Here is a 24902-nt window from a genome sequence, read left to right as displayed (position 1 = left end):
TATTGACAAGTTTGATCCTTTAACCCTGCAAACACATTTTAAGATTCACTTTTCAAGTTCCATGAAAAATTATAGTGGGCTTTTAATAATAATTACATTAATTTTATAAATTAATTTACAATATTGAGTGTCCCATCTAGTAACAGATATGTTTGTTCATTTATTTTGGTTTACTCTTTAATTTTAATAGATAAGTTAGCCATGGGCCAAAAAGTGACTGCTCAAGGTCACATAGCCAATTAATAATAAAACCAGTAATAGAAGATCTCTTGACTCCTTAATAGCTCATATGCTAAAAAGACTTGATTATTTAGTTAGTTAAGAATGAAGATGGTGGAGTCCTTGCAGCCATTGCGCCCACTCATGAAAGTGAATTAAACTTCCGAAGTTTACTAATCCTTGATAATCAGCGTGTAGTGAGAGGGCTTGTTAGAAATGCAGAATCTCATTCCTTCTCTGATGCTACCAAAACAGAATCCTCATTTTGAAAAGATTCCTGGGTCTTTGGTAGGCACAGTGAAGTTTGTGAAGTATTGCTTACCAAAATGGAGTCTTGACATTGATTGCATCAGTTTTTTCTCTAAAACCTGTCAAAAATGTTAGTAGTGATCTTGAGATCATTGAATTGCACGGGGTTCAGATAAACATTGAGAAGTGGTATATGATGACCCTTAGGTCTTGCTCTTTGACCATAGGCTTACAGCATCCATCATCTGCTCTGCTGAATGAATATCAAAAGTCCAAAATGAGAAGAGCTTGTCTAAAAAATATGTATCCATAATCATATTCTTTTAAAGAAAACAAAACATTAAGGTTTTTTCCAAAGAGCAGCATCTCAGGAAGACTGAGGTTTCTTTGGGTATCTGTAGTTATTCAGGAAACAAATACATTTGCTTTGAAATCACTAGCTGCTCCAAACTGGCATTTTAGCTACTAAATGCCATTGGGGAAAATTCTGTTGAAAAAAAGATGCAATACTGGGGAGATAGACACACAGAAGATTCGGTCTTTAAAGTAAAACAAAGAAGAGAGATCAGACGACGTTTCAAGTAGTCATATACTATTCATGTTAATCTCGGTTCACCTTCTTCTTATTTAACTACTACAGCAGCCAGTTATCTAGTGGGGGGCGGGGGATGGTGGGGGGGGGAAGGTGAGGAGAAGGGATTAAAAAAAAAAAAAAAAGTGAGATTCCCTGCAATATCACTTCGAGCCACTAGGGGTATCTTTGTACCATTTTTCATCCTGCACCGATTTGGAGTAGAAACCTATATTAGGGGAAAACCAGGGTCCTCGGCATTTTTTGCGAGCAGTGCACCCAGAATTCAAAAAGATTTTTTAAAAAGAAGAAGAAGGAAAGAAACCATAGTTCCTTCGGTCACCCGAACAGGGCTACGAAATCGCTCTACTGGACATCAGCGCCAGGGATTCATTTTTGAGGTCAATTTCCAATCGAGATAAATCTATTGGATTAGTAGGATTATCTGATTGCAGCCGAAAGAAGTAACGTTGTTTGATCATTTGTATTTCTTGCCTGATGGTCGGAATTACATGGAGGTGGCTTTGGGTCCCGAGGATTCTGGATCGTGGTTTCATCTGGAGAGAAAAAAGGATCAATCGACACGTTTTGGAAGTGTCCGTGGGTGAATAAAAAAAAGGGGGGGGGCGCGAAACTGGGGTTGCGGCTGCTTAAAGAAGAAAGATAAATAAAGGAAGCATCTTGAATTCTGAAACAAGAATTACCGGTGCTCAAGATTCAAAAAAAAAAAAAAAAAAAGCGTCTAGAAGCTGATAAATACTTTGACCAATTCAGCTTAAATTTGACGGCGAAGTGTTGTAGAAACTGTCTCCTTGAATGATTGGAAGGGGACTAGGGAAGGTTGAGGGGGCTCCCTCTGTGGATTTATCTTACTGAGGGTAAGTTTGGGGGTCTTTGTTGGGAGGGGGCTGTCTGCCTGGGTTTGTGTGCCGCTGCGCGGTAGGTGCTGCGGACGCGGTGCCAGTGAAATGGGGAGAGAAGCGGGTATGCAATAAAGCCACGTCGCGCATCTCGGGGTGGATCGCTAGGGAGCTACCCAGATCGAGCTTAAAAACCTTATTTTGTGGCGTCGGAGGGGAAGCCAAACAACCCCCAAGCTCTCAACTTTGCGTTGAAAACCTCTCAGTTAGGAGATCCCTCTTGGATCCAGGGCTTTCCTCCTAGTGATACTTTAAAGAGAGGTAGCAGTGATGCCTTGGAAAACCTGCTTGTGCAGGAGGAAAACCCAAGTAGAAATCGCTGCTGCCTCAGCCTTGGCTTCGGCGGCTGGCTTGGCTTCTAGGGGAATTTTGCAGGGGGAATTGGCCCTTCTCCTATTATCTTCTTCTCCCTCCCTCCCTCCCTCTTTCCCTTTCCCCTCCCACCTTCCCGTTCTCTCAGCCGAACGCTAAAGGGTTACAGGGTCACTGCATCCTGTAGACACAGAGGTGGGTGACTGGCCTCACATGTTGTCTTGTAATTCACTTGCACGACTTTGCATAATACAGTCCGAGGTAACTTTCTTGGAGTTGGAAGAGTCCAGGAAGGCGTTGCAGCCTTTATGCCGAGGGCCCCGACTGGCGAGTGCGCCAGGCAGCCGGCTGCATTTCTGATGCATCCCTGCCCTGGCTGCTTCGCCACTCACTGGCTTTTCTTTCCAACTGAGCGGTGCGCGCGCGTTCCCAGACATTTTCTTGCAGCTGAATACATACAAGGATTTTTCCCCCTTTTTATTATCTTAATTTATTTTTTTAGCTCTCAAGAAAAGATCATCATTATTTGCAGAAGGAAAATCAATTTCAGCAGATATAATTAAAATTAATCACTCAAATGAGTGAATATTAATTGACTTCGGAAACTAAAAGTTGCTTTGGAATCCAGTAAAGCATATTATTCTGAATATGGAACACACATAGGTTCAGAACAATAACATATAAAGAAGTAATTCATTTAAATATAGATAGATAGATAGATATAGATATGTTAAACAGGTTAATGAATATCCCCCAGCCCTTTGTACCTTCTGACATCTCAGCACTATAATTTTAGTTGGTTCTTCCTATTTAAGGCCAATTCACTAAATTTTAAACCTTCAGATATCCAAATACATTAGAATAAAATGAAGATAGGTAATTGTTAAAATATAAAATAATTTTTTTGTACACTTTTATCTTTAAAGAAAAGCACCAAATATTTTTTCAGGGGTTTCTGTTTACAGGTTATGATATGAATGTGGATACCTTTATGGCTTTAGCACTGAAGCCTCTCCATTATGTGTGAACTCATGAAAGGCAACTCTTCACTGTCATCTGAAGCACTCATCATCCCACTACTTATTTCAGGAATCCCAAATACATCAGACATTCTGGTATTAAACGAGGAGTCTTGCCAAACTTTGTTCCTGGTTTTATGTGTGTCTATGTGTTTCTTAAATCTAAGTTCTGAAACAAGCACAATGCCATTCCCTTTTTCTTTTTTAAGATGAAATAGCAAAATATAAAACTTTGTCCCCCATGGATTCTATGGTGGTAAAGTTAAATATTTCCTATTTATGCAGATTTTGTGTAAGCTTGCCTAAAGGTGACAAAAATAGCAATAAAATCTTTTATAAGCCCAACTGTTAGTTTTAAGGAGATATCTGAGAGGCTAGATTTGCCTTGCTTTTACGCAGCTCTCAGTCACGTGGTTCATGTGCAGAGTGAGCTAGAAGAATGGATGTTCTGTGTATTGGTACATTCTAGCCACTGATCGTAGCCACACAGTCCAATAATAGTTAACATATTTTTTCAAAGTTTAAATTAATAAAAAAGACAGCCAGTAAATAACATAATAAATGATGATAGTAAATAAATAATGAATGCTAAAGGGTGATGAACTGGAATTTTTCTTTTTCAGTCTAGTAGAGAATGTAATGTTGATATAAAGGTAGATGGAGAATATGAAACGTGAGAAATAGGTTCTTTTAGAAGTTAATTTGTGTATTTCACAACCATTGAACTGGTGGTCATGGCACGTACCATGGTGCTGAAGCAGAAGACTCAACCTAAAGTGCCTTTGTCATGGCTGGACAATGTTTTTCTCTGTCAAGAGTAATCAATACCCTCTACTCTCTTGTTTTATTCCCTTTCATCAGTGAAAAAGAAAAAGGGGAAACTTTGGCCTACTCTTTGGTTTCTACAAGCAGTGCCTGCACCAAACTTCAGTACCTTTGCAGGTAGTGGGTCCACTTTGGAAGGTCAACAGTGATGGAAATAAAAATAAAATTGCATACAACAAAATTTTTTAAAACTGTAGCCAAAAAATAAGAGCAAGGTATCCAGTTACAGAAATACTCTCTACTAATAGAGTAGATCACTGTAAGAACAATTGAAAAACCCAAGCATTCACTTAGAAAATTAATTACATTTTGCTCTACCTTATCCAAACACATATCTTGGGTTGTGATTGTTAAAAAGAACATGGTGGTCTTGATCAGCTGTTCCAATTTTGCTGAAGAATAACACAAACTGTGGCAGTTTGGGATGAAGGGATGGAAGCCTTCCAAAAAATTGGAAGCACAGAGCCTGATATATGTGATAAGAAATAGCACTGGGTTGCCCAAAGCTTATGACTGTGGAAAAACTGATGCTGCATTCACTGGACAGCTTCACCTGTCCCTCAAAAGCCTCCCATGTGTTGTTCTAATTGACCTTACATTCAGTGGGAGTTAAGATATTTACTGCAGCTTCCATCTGTGATTTTGAGATGATTAAATACAGTTAAATGCTATTCTATATTAATCGATTTTTGAGAAGAAAATTGCTATACACTCTTAATTGAAAGTAAAATGAAAAGGGAAATACTTCTTTAATGATTTGTTGAAATTTAACATATGACATCCAAAGATGCAAATATTCCATCTCTGGCTTTCTCAAGAAATGTAAAAACACAACAAAAGTTTCAGTTCATTTTAAATTTCAATGTTTTAATGTCTCAAATTTGCAAAGCCCAGAAAATTTTTAAAAAATAAAATAGCGAATATTCATGATGAATCTAGAGTGTCCTTCTTAATACTTTTTAAAAGGTAACTGAAAATATTTTGAGGTAGCTAACCTGTTAATCTTGTGGGGTAGCTACATTCTCAACTGTTTCTAAGAAGAGTGATTCCTTAACAGTAACAAATTTGTTTTGGCTTTGTTTTTAATGGAATCACATTAACAATATAGAATATGTCTATGTTGTTATAAAAGGATATGAATTATTTCTGCCTTTAAAATACCCCCCCCCCCAAAAAAAACCCCACCTATTTGGTAGTAAACCTACACGAAAGAGAAAGACTGCCAACTCTAAGCTTAACTGAAGTTAGAGAAAACTAGTAAATCACTTCAGGCGTTTGAAATTATTAGACATTAAACTTTTGGGGGATTTTATATGAATTCGTTTTATAACAGTCAGTACAATCTCTTCTGTGCCTATTTCCATTGCATGTAAGAGAAATTCTAGTCAATGGCAAAATGCTTTACTGCTGCCATTACTGCAGACTTTATAGATCAGAGACATGTCAGCATGTTAGCTTTAGCAGTAATGCTTCTTTTGTGTGAAACCTTATGGGCCTTGCAGGCAGTCTCTCATCCTGACACTCATAAAACGTTCAAGTCCCCATATTTATTATTTAATTTTCTTCCTATATATAGCAACAGAACACTTCAATATATGAATGTGTAGCCAAAAAATGACAGGCAAGCGTGAATGGGACTAATGAGTTTTAATAATACACATACTAGGGACTGCTAAAGGAAGTTTAATTAAGAAAAACAAGTTGAGCATGAAATTCATTTTGGAACAAAAGCAAGTTAAGTTACTGCTACAGATGTAAAATCAGAAACCACAGTGATAACATCACCGGAAATAAAGGGTCCAGCCTGAGACTAGAGCTACTTAGTACAGTTGACATCTTAGGACCTGCCTTTAAGTTCATGAGCTTGGATTTGATGTATGAAATGGAAGAATATATATTTTTTTCACAGTGATTTCCCTTTTCTCTGGTTTCTGTAGCATTTTAGTTTAGTATTTTAACTATGTAGCCAGCCACACTTTTCAAACATAATACTAGTTCTCTTGAGTTGAGCCACACAGTAACCTTTTCTTTTTCTGTAGTCTTCTTCTCTAACACCACATATGCCTGCAATTAGAGGTACCTGATGAAGCCCATACCATCCCTTTGGGTGTGCTGTAAGTGGTGCTTCAGTAAGAGAACTGCTTGTTTATCGATTTACCTGCACCTATAATTCTGTTTAATTTTTGGCATAATTTAGAAAATAAGTAGACCTACGTATTTGTTTCCTTCCATATTTGTTTATTTGGTAATGCCAGTGGGGACAGATAGGGCAGCAGTTGGGAAGCAGATGGAATATTGGGCAAATATCTTCTTAGAATATGGTTTTCTTACATTTTGCCTATATCTAAATAACACAGTTATACTCTGGAAAGAGAGAAGATGTCAGGAAATGATATGAAGGTCTTGTATGTGTTCCTCAACAACTTCCCTTTTTGAAACACCTGATATACTAATATTCTTTTGTATAGGTCTTTGGTATCACTTAATGTAATAGGAGTTTTATCCTCCCTTAACACACCCAGTGAATGCTGCCTTTTAGGAGAAAAGAGATTAATTGTAACATTTTATTTTATTTTTTATTTTTATTTTTTTAACATTTATTTATTTTTGAGACAGAGAGAGACAGAGCATGAACGGGGGAGGGTCAGAGAGAGAGGGAGACACACAATCCGAAACAGGCTCCAGGCTCTGAGCGGTCAGCACAGAGCCCGATGCGGGGCTTGAACTCACGGACCGCAAGATCATGACCTGAGCTGAAGTCGGACGCTTAACCGACTGAGCCACCCAGGCGCCCCTAATTGTAACATTTTAAAGTGAATTGAAAATTCCTGCTGACTTTAAAAGAAAAGAGTTATGGTGAATACTTTCATACTGTAATATGGTATACCCACTTTGCTTGGAAGTTCAACAAGGTCCCTCGTGAAATCAATGAATATTGATTTGATAAAAACTAACTTGGGTTTGTCACTAGTATAAATTTTTCCTATAAGATAACCAATCCTCTTTTTTTTTTTTTAATGTTTATTTATTTTTAAGAGAGAGGGAGAGTGCATGCGCGAATGTGCAAGCAGAGGAGGGGCAGAAAGAGAATCCTAAGCAGCATGGAATCAGACTCAGGGCTTGATCTCACAACCGTGAGATCATGAGCTGGGCCCAAATCAAGAGTCAGACCGCTTAACTGACTGAGCCACCCAGGTTCCCTGATAACCATTCCTCTTATGATAGAATTAACCAAGAAAATAATGATTGTAGCATATGACATTGACCAACTGTTGTCACAATATTCCCACACCTAAAAATAGTACTTGAGCCATTTAATAGTTAACCATAACACTACAAGGAATAAAGGTTCACTTCAGTAACCATCATGTTTCAAGTCAGTGCATCTGTCATTTTTAATTTAAATCTATATTACTTAGCTGTCTAAAACTTTACACACAAGTGACAGTGTTATCTATCCTCTTTCTTATGGGTAAAAAAGTCACTAGTTTCATTACCTCTTTAACAATGCCAAGTGTTCTAAATATGTATGTTGCTGTGAAGCTGATACCAAAAGTTCTCATTATTTAGAGCTGTGGTCTTCAAGTAATAACTTCTGAGGAGTTATTGAATATACAAAGGCAAAATATATTGCACACTGAAATAATATAGTAGTAACTGTATAACTTCTATGATGGCAAGGATTTTTGTCTGGTGTTTCAAAGCTGTACCTGGCACATTATTGGTGACCAATAAATATTTGTTAAGTGAATAAGGACACTGGGTTCTAGTCTTGAATGTTGACAACTAAATATGTAACCTCTTGCTTAATACATGGTCTCTTCATTTTTGCCATTTTTTCCTTAACATAAATCAGCTGTTATTTGAATTGACAGATATTTTGAAGTTATATGCAAATCCCAAAGGTAGAAAGGAATATATTTAAAAGGAGTGAATTTTAATCAAAGAAAAATAATAATTGAAACTTTGTAATGATTTTTTACAGTTTTTAATTTTGATAAATTATTAAGACTTACAAGTATAATAGGATTATTTCTGGTTGTAATTTACCACAATACATTAGAGTTATTTTCTGCCATGAAGAAAATGTGGTCTCTCAAGGAACTTCAGAAGGACTAAAAATTAGTCAAACACTTATAAACACTTAGACCATAGACAATAAGATCTAAAATACAGTAAAGTTTGGTGTTTTGGTTATAATCTTAAACACTTTTTTTTCATTTTTTAACACTTCATAATTCTAGCCCCCCCCATTCAATTTTATTAAAGTTGGTGAAATCATTTAATTGGTGAAATCATTTAAATGATGGATTCATTTAGCAACTTATGTTCCATGTATATGTTAAATTCTTGCAAATATCTATTTATTGATGTTCTGTTACAGAAATGGCCCATGAATAGAGCATTGTTTTTAATTTTGTTACTGTCAGTACTAATAGAACTGTAATATGAAGGGAAAATAAAAGATGTGAATATCTGAAGATGACTGCAAGTGTAATATGCTTTCCCCTTTGGGGTACTGGTTGAGCTCTAAGCCAGGTCAGGAGTGGCAGGAAGCCATTATTGTTGTTTGGTGCCTTACGTGAAAAGAGTTGGTGGTGTTAGTCCAGTTCCTACTAGACAGTTACTCCTTAAACAATAGTCACTATAGTGTTTGCCAATTCCAGCAGAAGCCTGGGACTGAATGGGCACAAAGGTTTAACTACCCCCTCTCTGCTAATCATCCTCCAAGGGGTCAAGATTGACACAACCTGGCACAAGTCCATACTGAGAAACTTAGCACTGCTTCTGCCAAAGTTGTAGCTATTCTCTGGCAACAAGGGATTTTTTAAAGAGGACTTTAATTAAGCAGGGCACCAGGAATGGCAATTCTCCACTCTTCCCAGGCACAGCAGCTCACTAGAAACAAAAATAAGCTTAAACAGTGAATTGAGAATGTAGCAGTGCTCTTAGGTTGTGCTATCTTCTCTATAAAGATACCGGCAGCCGTAATTAAGTTGCATCTGGAAGCAACGACTTGTGACCCAAAAGTGGCCCCTTTCAGACAAAAGCATCAACTTAATATCAAGGGAAGTAATCAGCCCTACCTTGCTGGCTCTCTGAGCTCTTGAGTGATTGATTATTCATTTTCTTTTGGGGGATCACAGGGTCACCAATTGGTTTTAAAAATATGTCCTGCAGTGTTTTACATATACATTAAAAGTGTTACCTACCCATGCTTTTTTTTTCCTCAGCATCCTCTCTTATGAATTCCTGTCCCTCTCACCTTCTTCACCTTCTTGTTCATTCAGAAGTTGAGATTACTAATTTAGATATTAAATTTAACAATTAATATTTGGAGATCTTATCTGAAAGTAGATTCAGAGTAAACAGAAAGCAAAGCTTATTATATACAATTAAATGTTAAACAGCCTGTTTTAGCCATCTCTCCAAAACAAAACAAACAAGAAACTCTCTAATAGTTAGCTGTTAGTTGTAATGATGGCCATAGTAGAAATATTTAGATATGAATACAGAAGGAAGTGCTGTCATTTTGGTCTCTTTTTCTTTGTGTTGTCAGAAAAGCTATGGCCTTTCAGAATCCCGTTTTTTGCCAAACAGCAGTGGAATTAGCTACTAGTCTACATGGGTCATCCATGCATATTCCTGCATGATGAGGAATTTTTGTTTTACTCTAATTTGTTTCTACCTCTTCTCTGTATTACCCTCTCTTGCTGTAACTCTAAAGTAATGCCTTCACAGAGGTCAGACATCACTGATGGATAAAATCTGAGGGTAGGGTTAATTGATGGCAAATAATATAATAAATGAATGGGTTTCTCTCAAAGACTATGGCCACCCTAATTATGTCATTATTGTGATTGTAATTCTTCTCATCATACTTGGGATAAGATCTTAAATTCCTAAAATGGCTTAGACTTTCTTGAATTGTCCGCTCCTCTCCAGCCCCATGCCCTACTCTGTTCTCAAATTACACTTACCTCTTTGTTCTTGAAAAGCCCCAGGCTTCACAGCATTTGGGCTTTCTCTTGCCTGTCTGTCCCCTGATCTTCACCTGCCAACTTCTACTCATCCTTCAAAACCCACTGTATAGATCTCTTCTTCAGGAAGATCATCCATCCCACTCCAGACTGATTAAGTCTTCCCTCAGAGCACCCTGCATTATCCTTCTTGGCAAAGCATTTATGACTAAATAGTTGTCTGTGTGATTGATTTACATAAAGTGTGTCTTTCCCATGGAATTTTAGTCTCCATGAGAATTAAGTTAACACTATGCCTATTTTGCTCATGTGGGCTTCACCAATGGCTGACACTAAACAATATAAGAGGATGAAGAGGGAAGCTTTGTTTATAAATCACTGTAATAGAATGTACTACAGATTCAGTTACAAGAAAGGTAACAAGTGCTTTGAGAGTTGAGGGAAAAGAGTATTTTTGTGGCTGGAAGGATCTGGGAAGGAAGTAATGATATTTGAGCCAGGCTTTGGAGGATGCTAGCTGGGGTTCCTTCAGGCAAACACTGCTCAAGTGAGTACTTCCTAGACAGAAAGATGTTGGTGAACTGTTGGACCCAATTCACTGGATCCTGCTCCCCATGCTGTGCGCTGCCTTCCAGTAGTCTTGTTTTTTTTGCAAAGATACTTTGTTACCCGGTGTAACCTTGGCAACATATTCATGATTTTTTCCTTGCTAATCTTTAAAATATTTTGGTCGTAAAATTTGTTCTTTTATTACTGTCAAATTTTAGTTTGCTTTTTCTTCTTAATAATTGTTTCTTTCTGATATTTTCTCACATCACTGGAGAGCTTCATTTAGAGTGGAAGTAGCTCAAGGAGAAAGAAAACATAGAACTGCTTACATTTTCTTCAGAAGAGAGGGGGATGGTATATAACTGAAAATTATTGAAGGCTGCCTACCCTTTTCTCTGAAAAAGAGGCTCTGGAAAAAATTGAGAAGGGAGCAGGGCTTATCTTTAGAGTGTATTAATTCTTCAGCCTTATCTCCTTTTATTTATTAGAACTCAGTATATTAATAAAACTGTGGTCTTGTTTTATTGAAAAATGTTTCAGTGGCTTTGTGTTCCTGATTTTCCATTTAATTATCAGTTACAAGGAGATGGTAACTATCTCTACTTCATCGTAGTTAGAGACAATTAAATGAGATGATGCTGTTAGCTCACTGGCCCCAGTCTATGCTCAGTTGGAGCAAGCCATTAATCAAGTTATTAATTAATGATGGTAATGGCAGAATATACTTGTTACCGCATTAGTTCTCAATAGCTCCATGGTAGTATGGCCACAATATGGACCATGGCATCTCTTGAAATTCCGCATGATCAAAATCTCAAATTTTGATATTCCCATCTCAGAGTAGACCTTTCATAATAATCCTTGGTTCTAATTATTTCTTACTTTTTCTCCTTGTACCCTTCAGGTACTGCTTACCTTTCTACCTAGATATAGTTTATTCAACACTGGAATTACCATTTCTCATAATCTTTGCTTCTTGAAATTCTAACATTCTTGACTTGCTTATCGCCAGTCCTAACTTTTTTCATTACTCTCTAGTCTATATTATGGAATGTTTCTGGAAGAAGTCTCAATATCACAGTGCTTGGAACTGCTCTAAACTATGCCTATTAATTAACCCTGGCAAGCTGATCAAGAGCCTTTTTATTTTCCTCCTATTAGTGTCTGGTGTGTTTCACTTTCTTCAAATGCTCAAACTGAACATATGACTTGATGGAGTTGGTCTCATTGGAGAACAAAGCAAAATGTCATGTATCATAAAAGTTCAGGGCATATTCTGTGGAGTTAGGAAGTCCCAAGCTTGTTTCTTGGGTCTGCCTTTTCCTACCCTTGCCTTAAGAAAGTTACCTAAGTACACAAATCCTCATTTTCCTCATCTCTAATACCAGTACTTGGCTTATAAATTGGTTGTGAGGACTAAATGACATGAAACATGTAAATGGTTTGGACAAGGCTTGGTGAGTAATTGGTGATTTATAATATTAGTCAATTTGCTGTCATTTTCACATAAATGTGGTATATTAACCTATAGTTTAAACTGAACATAAAAATAAAATTGTTTCTTCTTTCTTTCCCACCATTTCATTCACTAAGGTAATGGTCTCCACATTTTTGTGATCATGCAATCCTGTGTTTATGATAACCAAACCAAAAAAGTATAAATATATGCATACATTCCTACACAAATATCTTTGTGTATCAACTTGTAAGGCATACACAAAAATAGGCATTAAAAGATGAGAAAGATAAAATTAGTATTTTTAATATTTTATAAATGTTGACGCCTTCATTCTATCATTCATGAATATATCAAGCCACTGAGATCCTAAGGACACAGTTCAGTTAGTGAAATGGATATAAATCTGCATTCTTTTTCTTTTAACATTTATTTATTTTTGAGACAGAGAGAGACAGAGCATGAACAGGGGAGGGTCAGAGAGAGAGGGAGACACAGAATCCGAAACAGGCTCTGTTGTGGGGCTGTGGGGCAGCCCGATGTGGGGCTCGAACTCACAGACCGCGAGATCATGACCTGAGCTGAAGTCGCACGCTCAACCGACTGAGCCACCCAGGCGCCCCTAAATCTGCATTCTGAGTTACTTTCTTGATTTTTTGAAAATGTTTGTCTAACTTATTATTGTATATGATTCAATAGCCATAGTTTTGAGTCTTGCAATATAGTTGAAGAGCTTGTATCAGAACTAGAAGTTTCATATCTGCTTGTTTCTTGTTGTTATGATTGTGTTACTAGTATGTCCTTTAACATATATTTATCTTGCGAGAAAAAACTTAATTCAGTAGTTCTTTTTTGTGACGGTTGTTTTAATTACAACATGATGAAAAAAAGTATAAATCTACTTATCTAGTGATGTTAACTCTAATATATCATTGTGTGTTGGAAAGAAACAATAACAGCAAAATTGTCACTGCTGGGAATCCTACCATGTTCTAGATGGTAGAACAAGAATATCTCAAGTGCTATACACGTCATGCAACCATGTGGAGACACTGGTATTAAACCATATATTCATATTAGCAAAGCTTAAATTCTCTATCTTCTAGCTTTATATAAAAATTATGATACATAGTTCAACGATTACCTTCCTTCTCTCATCTGGTCATCTTGTAGTAGGGTATGAGCACAGTGCTTTGGAGATCCCTGCTCCACAGTACTGCCAGTTTAATTTTCTTCTGAATAAATTTGATAATATTCTTCCCCTGCAAGGAATATTTAATGACTTTTTATCATCCTGTGAATAAAATCCAAACTCTTTAGCCTTTTATGAAAGGGCTCGTTTGATTTGGCTGTAACCTGCCTTTCCAGTCTCATTCAGTACTGAACCTCATTTACTCTGTGTTCTTGCCAAACTAAACTGTGCCCTCCTCAAACACTGCTGCTTCTTTCCTTTCTGTCATAGGTCAGGTTTCCCAGGGGGGAACAAAAAAGACTCTGAGATGGGGATTTACCTGCAGGAAATTTACTAGGGCACACCGCTGGGAAAAACACATGGGAGGGAGTGAAGGAATCATAGTCAACTCCTCCTTCTATCTCTTTCCATACAGTAGGAAGCTTTTGGGCCAGGATAGCCCCTCAGAGTTGGTTTGCATTGAGGCAAAAAGGCCAGGCCTTACACTGATGTGGACCAGTCACTGGAATGTGAGCTGTTTCCAGGAAGACTGAGCACTGCAATGTCCACTACATATTCTTTCCATGTTTCTAGAATGTGCCCCCTGCCTGGAATCTCTTCCATGACCATCAATATTTGTTCAAATCTCTTTCCTAATCTATTACCTAGAGGTAGACCTGTCTTTTCCTTTAAAGCCTAACAGAATTTTGTGCAATTGCATTCATTTGTTTATTCATCCTATTTCTAAGTACTTACTGTGTGAATTAATTACACATTAGTTACTTTAAGTGTTCAGGTACTGAAAGGACTCATGGGATTCAAACAGTTTATACTCCTTGGACAGCTTTGTTACACGCAAATAGTACCAGAGAGCAACAACAGGGGAAGGATATGCATTGAATGGGGTCTGGACATCTCAGATGCAGCCTTCCTTGTTTTCCCACTGCTGGGTCACGCAGGATACTCCTTATCTCCAAATTTTGAACCACCTCAAGCATGTATGTGAAACATCTTGCTATAGGAATCCTAAAATCTGCTGGTGGTCAGATTCTCTTATAGCGAGCCGGCTACAATAAGCACATTCCAGTTACATGGGTGGCGTCGGCTGGCTGAGAACACTGTACTCCACTAAAACCAGTTATTATTAAATGCAATTATTATTAAATTACTAGTAGTAAATCCAATTCTTAAAACCAATGATTATTACTAGTTATTAGTAGTGACAGGCTGGTGACAGGCTGATATATTCTGACCTCAAAATGACTCATCGACCCATAGTTATAAAATATTATTTATCTTTAGTTAATACAGTCAATCATCATTATTCGTGGACCTGTGTTTTCAAATTTGCCTATTCACTAAAATTTATTTATAACCCCAAAGTCAATACTCACAGATACGCAGCCATTCACAGAGCAGCAAACACTTTGCGTCTTCCTATAAGCATAGTTTCCAGCTGAGGTTATACAAGGGTATCTTCTCCCTCCTTGTTTCAGCTGTCACACTGAAATGAATGGAGGACAGAAATGGTAGACATAGTGCTGTGTGGTGCAAGAAGCTCCAGTGTTGGGGCCAGATGAAGGGGCTTTGAATCTCAACTCTGGCACCTGTTAGTGGAATGGCCTCAGACAAGTCACTTAACATTTTTGAACCCTGTTTTCTCTTTTGTAAAATAAAGAAAATAGAATCTACTAGGATGAACTGTTTTTAGGGTTGAAGATTATAATTTACAACTATGTGAATGATTTATAAATATTTAATTTGAAATTGAGATTATGATTTATAACTATGTGAGTAATTTATAGCTATTTCCCTAGGAGCATGGATCCATGTTTCTTAACTTGACGTTTGCAGTGACTTTATGGAGCATAACTACAGTGAATAACAACAATCAATTGTATAGCATTGAGCAGACTCCACACCACTCTGGTGATAAGCATTCAGTCAGTCCATATGAGCTGAGGTTTTACCCATGTCTGCATTATATAAAGGATTGTCAACATAGAGTTTATGATGGATATGAAGATACTATTTAAAAACAACAAAATCCTTGCCCTTGAATAAGAAATTCAGTAGTGGGAGGAGGGCGGAGTTGGGTTCAACAATAAAACAAATTAAAAACAGAGCAAGGTAGAAAATAAATAGGTCATATTTTTAAAAAAGACATATAAGGCTATGTAAAGTTATCAATCAGAAACTTTTTGCTGGGTTCCATATCCCCATTCATTGTGTATTTGTTGCACACATGTCACATTCCAACCTACATTAGAGTCATTTTTTTTTAATGTGACTTATTCCTTTACACTATTATAGCTACTTGGGAGCAAAGACGCAATTGTACTTGTCTTTAAATTCTCATAACATTTAGCACAATAGCTTATATATTATAGATACACAATAAATGTTTATTGAATGAGTGGAAGATTGGATGAATGATTATCTAATGTTTCAAGAAGTTCTCTCTATTCTCTCCAGTGTCATCTCTTTGATCTGGGTTACTCAGGAACAAACTAGTTCCACCAGTTATGATGAATTAATGCAAGTGAGATAATATATATCCATTTATGATGCCTTTTAAAATGTTATTTAAAATGTTATTTATTTTAAAATGTTATAATTCAGTGGAATTACTCATACTTTAACCCAAAGGGAAGAATTTTTTGAGCTAGTGTCTGCACTAACTGCAAAGTCCAATGGAGCTAGTCCTACATGAATTAATAGTCTCATCTACTTGCCTGGCCTGCTGAATAAGGCTTGCTGATCTTATTATTTTAACATATTTATTATAAAAGATTTCAAACACATAGAAAAATACAGAGAATTGCATAACAAAGATGTATAGGTGTGTGTGTATGTATCACCTAATGCTATCAAATGTTAGATTTGTAAAACTTATTGTAGTCAATTAATTATGGTCTTTTAAGACCTCACCACAGGTTATCAATCTTAGTGCCAATTAATTAATAATGTTAATTATTAACCATTAGACTAATTTCATATGCTTTCCTCCTTACCCAGGGATGACAAATATTCTGTTACTACATATTTATGTAATCTGTGAATAATATATAGATTTGCTCTGCATATTTTGTACTTTATTTGAATAACATTTTACTTTGTCTCATCTGCAATTTGCTTGTTTAAAACTTCTGAGATTTATCTAAGTTGACATATTTAGGTCCAGGTCCTTTACTTCATTGATGTATAGAATTCTAATTTATGCATATATCATAATTCATTTATCAATATCTATTAATGGACATTTAGGCTATTAGGCTACAAAGTTGTAATTTTTTTGTTACCCATTATTATTTTAGCATAATCTTAGGTAAACACATATGAATAACTGATCACTGCAATAGATGTAAAAAAAAAAGTTAAAAAAAGTAAAATAGAAGAAATCTAGCAAAATAAAATTGAAATTTCCAATAAGAACAGGGTAATCCATTTAAATTTCTGTTCCTATGAAATTGTCAGAGTATTTACCTAGACTCTGTCCTTCTGAAGGAACATAAAACACTTTTACAATTCAATTTTAAGTGCACTAGGATCAATTTTTTAAAAAGTGTTAATTGTGAAGTGAGAGTGTTATCAGGTGCAGTGATCAAGAGGGCAGCTTTTAAATCAGATTCCACTGGGCTCCTGGATCTGCTATTGATTAGCTGAGAGACCTTGGTCAGGGTATTTAACCTCTTGAAGTCTCAGTCCCTCTGAGTAAAAAGGGGATAACTGTTGAACTTATGTTATAGGGTTATTGTAAATGAGTGTAAATGCATAAAAGCTAAGGGTTTGGCATATAAAAAAGCTAAGAAAGCACCAATAAATAGGAAAAAAAGTCTTCCAAGAAATTTGAGAGTCTTTATATTTAGTAATCTATACATGTATGTGCACACACACACACAGACTAATTTACACACATATTTAAAATTTCATTAACTTAAGTAAGCCATATTTTTAGGTTAGACTTGGACAACTGTTATTAATATAACACCAACTTCTAAAAAATCTTTGGGGTCAATACCATAATTCTCCATACAGGTAAGCCCTTGTAAAATGGGACATTTTTGTAACCTCAGTAACAAAATGTTATTAGAATTTGAAAATTTACCCTGGTGTACAGAAATCTAATCCTTCACATCTTGTGTTAAAGTATCACATCAGTGGTAAACAGGACCCCCTTTATTTTTAACACAGTTAAGGGCTTGTGAATACAAAAATGAGTGTTCTTTGTTAATAATGAAATAATTACTTTATAATATTAATAAGGTACCAAGTGTATAAAGAAGAACTTTTGGAAATCACTGTACTTGGAAATAAGGCTGAATAAAAAATGGTGATGGAGATTTTTAACGTGCCACCCAGTTTCTGTATTTTGGGTGTCAATATGGTGTTTTTTATTTGGGATTTTTCTTGTTTCTTGAGATAGGCCTGGATTGCAATGTATTTTCCTCTCAGGACTGCCTTTGCTGCATCCCAAAGCATTTGGATTGTTGTATTTTCATTTTCATTTGTTTCCATGTGTTTTTTAATTTCGTCCCTAATTGCCTGGTTGACCCATTCATTCTTTAGTAGGATGTTCTTTAACCTCCATGCTTTTGGAGGTTTTCCAGACTTTTTCCTGTGGTTGATTTCAAGCTTCATTGCATTGTGATCTGAAAGTGTGCATGGTATGATCTCAATTCTTTCATACTTATTAAGGGTTGTTTTGTGACCCAGTACGTGATCTATCTTGGAGAATGTTCCATGTGCACTCGAGAAGAAAGTATATTCTTTGCTTTGGGATGCAGAGTTCTAAATATATCTGTCAAGTCCATCCGATCCAATGTATCATTCAGGGCCCTTGTTTCTTTATTGATTCTCTGTCTAGATGATCTATCCATTGTTGTAAGTGGAGTGTTAAAGTCCCCTGCAATTACCACATTCTTATCAATAAGGTTGCTTATGTTTGTGATTAATTGTTTTACATATTTGGGTGCTTTTGAATTCGGTGCATAGACATTTATAATTGTTAGCTCTTTCTGATGGATAGACCCTGTAATTATTATATAATGCCCTTCTTCATCTCTTGTTACAACCTTTAATTTAAAGTCTAGTTTGTCTGATATAAGTATGGCTACTCCAGCTTTCTTTTGACTTCCTATAGCATGATAGATAGTTCTCCATCCCTTCACTTGCAATCTGAAGGTGTCCTCAGGTCTAAAATGGGTCTCTTGTAGACAACAAATAGATGGGTCTTGTTTTTTTATCCATTCTGATACCCTGTGTCTTTTGGTTGGAACATTTAGTCCATTACATTCAGTGTTATTATTGAAAGATATGGGTTTAGAGTCATTATGTTATCTATAGATTTCATGCTTGTAGTGGTGTCTCTGGTCCTTTGTGGTCCTTGCAACATTTCATTCACAGAGTCCCCCTTAGGATCTATTGTAGGGCTCATTTAGTGACGATGAATTCCTTCAGTTTTTGTTTGTTTGAGAAAACCTTTATTTCTCCTTCTATTTTGAATGACAGACTTGCTGGGTAAAGGATTCTTGGCTGCATATTTTTCCTGTTCATCACATTGAAGATTTCCTCCCATTCCTTTCTGGCCTGCCAAGTTTCAGTAGATAAGTCTACTACTACCCTTATGTATCTACCTTTGTATGTTAAGGCCCATTTATCCCTAGCTGCTTTCAGAATTCTCTCTTTATCCTTGTATTTTGCCAGTTTCACTATGATATATCGTGCAGAAGATCAATTCAAGTTACGCCTGAAGGGAGTTCTCTGTGCCTGTTGGATTTCAATGCCTGTTTCCTTCCACAGATCAGGGAAGTTCTCAGCTATGATTTGTTCAAGTACACCTTCAGCCCCTTTCTCTCTCTCTTCTTCTTCTGGTATACCTATGATACGGATATTGTTCCATTTGATTGCATCACTTAACTTCTCTAATTCTCCTCTCATACTCCTGGATTTTGTTTTCTCTCTCTTTTTCTTAGCTTCCTCTTTTTCCATAATTTTTTAAAACAATTTTTCTTTAATGTTTATTTTTTAGAGAGAGAGAGGGGGTGGGCAGATTATGAGTAGGAGAGAGGCAGAGAGGGAGGGAGACATGGAATCTGAAGCAGGCTCCAGGCTCTGAGCTGTCAGCACAGAGCCCAATGCCTGAATTGGCTCAAACTCACAAACTCACAAACTGCAAGATCATGACCTGAGCCGAAGTCAAACGCTCAACCCACTGAGCCACCCAGATGCTCCCATAATCTTACCTTGTAATTCACCTATTCTCTCCTCTGCCTCTTCAGTCTGCACTGTGGCAGCCTGCATTTTACTTTGCACGTCATTTATAGCATTTTTAAATTCATCATGACTATTTTTTAGCCCCTTGATCTCTGTAGCAATAGATTCCCTGCTGTCCTCTCTATGCTGTTTTCAAGCCCAGCAATTAATTTTATGACTATTATTCTAAATTCTTGTTCAGTTATATTGCTTAAATCGGTTTTGATCAATTTGTTAGCTGTCGCTACTTCCTGGAATTGCTTTTGAAGAGAATTCTTCCATTTCATCATTTTGGCTAGCTTTCTGTCCCTTATGTGTCTTAAAAGCTTGTTGTGTGCTCTGCACCTGCGAGCACTACTATATTAAAGGAGGGTCATACACTGTCCAGGGCCTGGCCCTTCAGGAGGTGTTTTTCTGGAGATTGTTACTTGCTCTCTGTTGTTGTGACTTTGGTTATTTTATTACCCTACTCGTAGTGATATTTTGGACCCTCCACCAGGTGTACTTTGATTTGTTCCTTGGAGGAGCCCTGTGTGGCAGGGCAAATTTTCTTTACCAAATATTTCCTTGTCTCATCTTCCTGTGATCTGCCTTCTTACCTTTTGAAGCACCCACACCCCTCTCCCTTTCCTTAGCTCAGGATGGCATATAAGGCTCAATTGCTTGCTGTCTTTTTGGAGTCTCATATCTTTGTGGGGCTCCTGGACGTAATTACAATGGCTTTTCTACCATTAACTTGACTGACTATTGTGTTTCATCTGTTGATACGGTGCTTTTTACCACCAAATGTGACTAGGAAAGACTCAGCCATGCTGTGGCTCACCACGATTCTGCACAAAAATAAACACTGTGTACTCTTAGTAGAAATGGGTTCGTGTAGCTAAATCTTCAGTATGTGCTCGAGTTTTGAGACAGGAATGGGATGGGTCTAAGCCTGCCTTTTGTATGTTAATGAGCTTTCACAGCAAAGGTTTATGAATTAACACAGGCAGAAGTACTCTTGAAGAAAGACATTTATCTCCTTATTGCCTTCTGTGATGGATTGTTCAGAGCTAAAGGAACACCAGGCCTGAATCAAATCTCCCACTGCCCTATATAGTTTGTACAATCTCCTTTTCGGTAACACAAAGTCAGGGCAACCTCACTGCCAGACCAGCACTTCTTTGGGAATCTTCTCATAATATGACAGGCTAGAACCATTTGTAATACAAATCAACACTATTATTTTCAAAGTAAGCACTTTAAAAGGTTGCTTGAACAAGAAAAGATGAATTTGCCGAGTTGTATGCTATCTTGCAGTTAAAGTAAGATTATGCTGTGAATTGCACTGCACTGAGTGTTACATTTTATCCTGATGTGTTTTAAGTTGAATTGGGTAAACAGTGTTAGATGTTCTGTTAGTGTTAATATGCAAGATGTGGTGATTAGGTATGATTGTTTCACAGAACTACTACACTTTATTTTTTTTATTGTTCCTTTGATCTCTGATAGGTAGTGAAAACAAAACTTGTAACTTACAATACATTGACTTTGATGCAGAAATTAATTTTCACGTTGAGAATTTACTGATTTTTAAAATAGTATAACTAGATTGTAAAAAAAAAAAAAACTAAAAACACTTTAGTCCTCAAAAAGATGCCAATTTCTGTTTCTTTTTCAAATTTGTCTGAAGCCATTTTATCTTTAAAATTTTTGAAACTTAATTTAAGGTGAGGGACCTATACCCAATGATTTGGTGCAAACTTTTGAGAAACATCAAGGAGGTTGATCTTATAAGGTAGTTGCACTTAAATGATCACAGTTGAACTAGTGTTAGTTTTCTTGCTCTAACATTAACTTTGTTTTTTCTATGTAGCATAATATTGGGGACCACCTTTTTGTTTGTTTGCTTTTAAATATATATAGTCACTCTTATAGTTTGTTTACATTCCACTAATTCCCTACCAATAATTTTCAAAAGGTTTTCTGCTATTTAATTCTAATTTTTAGCGTGTTTGCTGATTACTTCTGTTGTTCCTTGATGTGATTGAAGACCATCAATAAAGGGGAAATTTTACATATAGCCTTTAGTATTTTTTTAAAAACGTGTACTGTGAAATGCTCCTGAAATCGCATATGTTGAAAAGGCCCGCTTCCACTTAAATGTGTGTAAGTCAGCAGGCAAGTTTTTCAAGAATCTAATAATCAGTTATTTCCCCTTTCACCTCACATCAAACCATAATTTTCCTATGGTAGTATTTAACTTAACTGACTTTAGCCGCTATTTATGTATTTCTGTAGCTTGTAAAACATCTAGTTATTGCTCTATTTCAGCTTGTTCATCCTAATGATTTATTTTCATTTTCTTTAGGATGCAGATCTGCTGCTAACTGGATTTGATTTGTAAGAGGGCAATCTACAGTCAATGACCACTCTTGTCACATTGCTACTATGGAAAACAGAATGGTCAATAGGATATGGTCTGATAAATAGTGATGATTGAAGATGCTACTTCAATACATGTGAAATCAATGGGAGATACTGGATGCATAAAGAGCTTTCTGAGCTTTTCTTGACAAGCTTGCCTTGAAGAAGTTGGAGGTGCGTTCTACCATTATCCAGTCTTTCTAAAGCGGATACAAATACCTTTGCCTCACTGTAACCAGACAACTACACAACTAATGTGGGACCATGGCACTGCCCAGATGCATGTGGCCAAATTATGTGTGGAGAGCAGTAATGGCATGCTTGGTACACAGGGGATTGGGTGCCTCATTGACTCTCTGTGTGTTGGGATGTTTACTTCAGGCTGCCCATGTGCTTTCACAAAAATTGGATGATGCAGACCCACTGGTCACTACCAACTTCGGCAAGATAAGAGGGATGAAGAAAGAACTCAATAATGAAATTTTGGGGCCTGTTATTCAGTTTCTTGGGGTTCCATATGCAGCCCCACCAACAGGGGAACATCGTTTTCAGCCTCCAGAACCACCATCTCCCTGGGCAGATATCAGGAATGCAACTCAGTTTGCTCCTGTGTGTCCCCAGAATATCATTGATGGCAGATTGCCAGAAGTCATGCTTCCTGTATGGTTTACTAATAACTTGGATGTGGTTTCGTCATATGTGCAAGACCAGAGTGAAGACTGCCTATATTTAAACATATACGTTCCGACTGAGGATGGTGAGTTTACTGCAGGAAAAACAGGGAGATAAATTTATATTTTCTTTTCTATTCTAAGTTCTAACAATATTGTTTCATGTGTACTGGTAGCATGCATGGCTTTTCCTGTTGGCATGTAGACATATTTTACATGCTTGCATGCTGCTCTTTTTGTTTATGTGTGTTAATGTTTCTGTTCTTATTTTTTCCTGTGCCTACTCATTTTCTTTCCTCCACAGCACGTATATTTAGGTAGAAATGGGTTCCTAATTTCCATTTCCTACCAAATGACTTCTGAGAAGATGCATCAACATTTCTCCATTGCATGTGCAGGCTCAACGAATTGGGGATCTTTCGCACTCAGTAAATGCAGGAGTGTATTAAGTTAGATAGTGGTGTTGCATGTTCCGGCGGTCTGTGATGGAGCGCCATGTTATTTTCTAGTCTTCTATTCATTTTTCAGTAAAAAGAATATCCAAGGAATGTGCCAGAAAACCCGGCAAGAAAATATGTAGAAAAGGAGGTATGTATAAAAGTGGAAATAAAAAAATGGGGGAAAAAGCTTACAGAGGAAGAAGATATTCTCCCTAAGGATGATTTGCTGAGCTGAGAAGTAAATGGTTAGGTGATATTTGGAATTTAATGAAGGCATGTCAAGGAATAGAAAGATGATTAAGGAGAGCTGTAGTTGAGTGGATAATATTGACAAAGCTCATTGGTGGTGCCTTATGTTTTGGTGCTGGTAGCATCAATAGGAGTTGAATCTCTGCTTTGAGTTTGTGTTCAGAGGACAAGATATGTTTAGGCTATGACATTGCCTACAAGGAACACAAATGATGCTGCCTTACCAACTGGTCGACTTTATCTCTGAACCCTGTTCTACAGATACAGATTTCTGTTCCTCTTAACACTGGTCAGCTCTGTCACACACCTAGTTTTTTGTTTGTTTATTCTCAGCTACTTCTGAAAGCCCTGTGAACTTTCTCAGATAAGGGTAAATTTGCCGTAACTGTCTGGTAGTCACCATTATTCAGTCATGGTATTTTTTCCCAGATAGTCTATATTTTCAGTTACTCTTCCAGAAAAGAATGAGATTTTACAGATTTTTATACTAAATATTTACAGTCCTAAAATTACTTTAACATTTTTGTATTTATGTTAAACAATTTAACACATAGGGAAGAACATGATTCAGAAGCTACAATTAAATCAACCTTCAAATCATCCTCTAGCCAGATTGAGCACATGTACACACTGACAGCTGCAAGCTTGCATCTGAATGTAGCTTGTCCACACTCCATTTTTATATAACATCCAGTAAATCGCTCATAGGAGAGTATGATTTTTTATGGCAGTAAATCATCTAAGTGTTATTTTGACCTTATTCATAACTTTGTAGAATTTCCAATCTTCATACAGAAGTCATATTAACATTCCAGTGCTGTACATTCTGTCTCCCTATGCACTTCTAATCTGGCTGGACCAAGTCAGATTTCATTACAACATCCTGGTGGGGCAGGGAGTGTCTAAACTGTTCTGTTTTACGAGGATTGCATTATATGGAAGAAGCTTCATATAACAAAGTTCTCAACTGCTGACCAGAGTGTTCGCATTCAATTGAGTTTTGGTTTGGTTTGGCTTGCTTTTTATTTCTTTGGTCATACTAGTAGAATGGGATTTAACCTCTATTTTATTATTGATGCCATGATTTGGGTTAAAAGCACAGTATACTTGAGAAAAGCACAGATACAGACACAGCAAAAGTGTTCTAAATGACCAAAACAAAGTCTCTTGTTTTTCCCCAAATGAGAATAACTGCAGTAATTTACATATCTTTGACTAATGTACAATACTGCAGTGGTTATTATTATGCAGCTTGTCAAGCACGTGTAATTAACTAAGTGACTTTCACCTCCTGTCACAAAGATGTTGATTCACAAAGTCATAAATAAAGATGCTATTAAAGAATGCATAAATAGAGCATAATACATGAAAATATGTACAATCAAGAAAATGATAAAAACCAAAAAGGTAAGCTAGTAAGTGAGAAGTGACCTTTCCTCTCATATAACTTCAGGGGGGAATGAATTCATTAGAAAATTCTTTTTCATCATTCTTTAGATGGTCGGTTCCATCGGCTGTATGAGAGTTGGCAAAGAGGTGTGTAAGGCTGTGCTATTTACTTTGGCAACTTTGAACTCATTTATAATTAGCCTGAGGACAAAATCTGTAG

The 24902-nt window shown here is 36.7% G+C and overlaps 1 protein-coding gene across 10 annotated transcripts in view; it reads left to right on the top strand.

Annotated features, from left to right (window-relative positions):
* NLGN1 (neuroligin 1) overlaps window positions 1-24902 on the top strand; it is an 827042-nt gene that overhangs the window by 151977 nt on the left and 650163 nt on the right. For 3 of the 10 annotated variants that reach the window (XM_019463200.2, XM_019463199.2, XM_019463198.2), the window contains exons 2-3: window positions 21878-22690; window positions 23133-23192. In XM_019463200.2, the coding sequence (XP_019318745.2) occupies window positions 22198-22690; window positions 23133-23192 (553 nt within the window). In that variant the 5' untranslated portion in view covers window positions 21878-22197. Of the gene's footprint in view, window positions 1-1250; window positions 1918-21877; window positions 22691-23132; window positions 23193-24902 lie in introns of those variants that run through there. The other 7 variants (XM_019463206.2, XM_019463204.2, XM_019463202.2 and 4 more) reach the window with 4 other exon arrangements.

Source organism: Panthera pardus, unplaced genomic scaffold, assembly GCF_024362965.1.
Source record: "Panthera pardus isolate Hobbes unplaced genomic scaffold, ASM2436296v1 HiC_scaffold_16, whole genome shotgun sequence".
Lineage (NCBI taxonomy): Eukaryota > Metazoa > Chordata > Mammalia > Carnivora > Felidae > Panthera > Panthera pardus.
The sequence above is the reverse complement of the archived record's forward strand: the minus strand, read 5'-3'. Positions and strand labels throughout refer to the sequence as shown.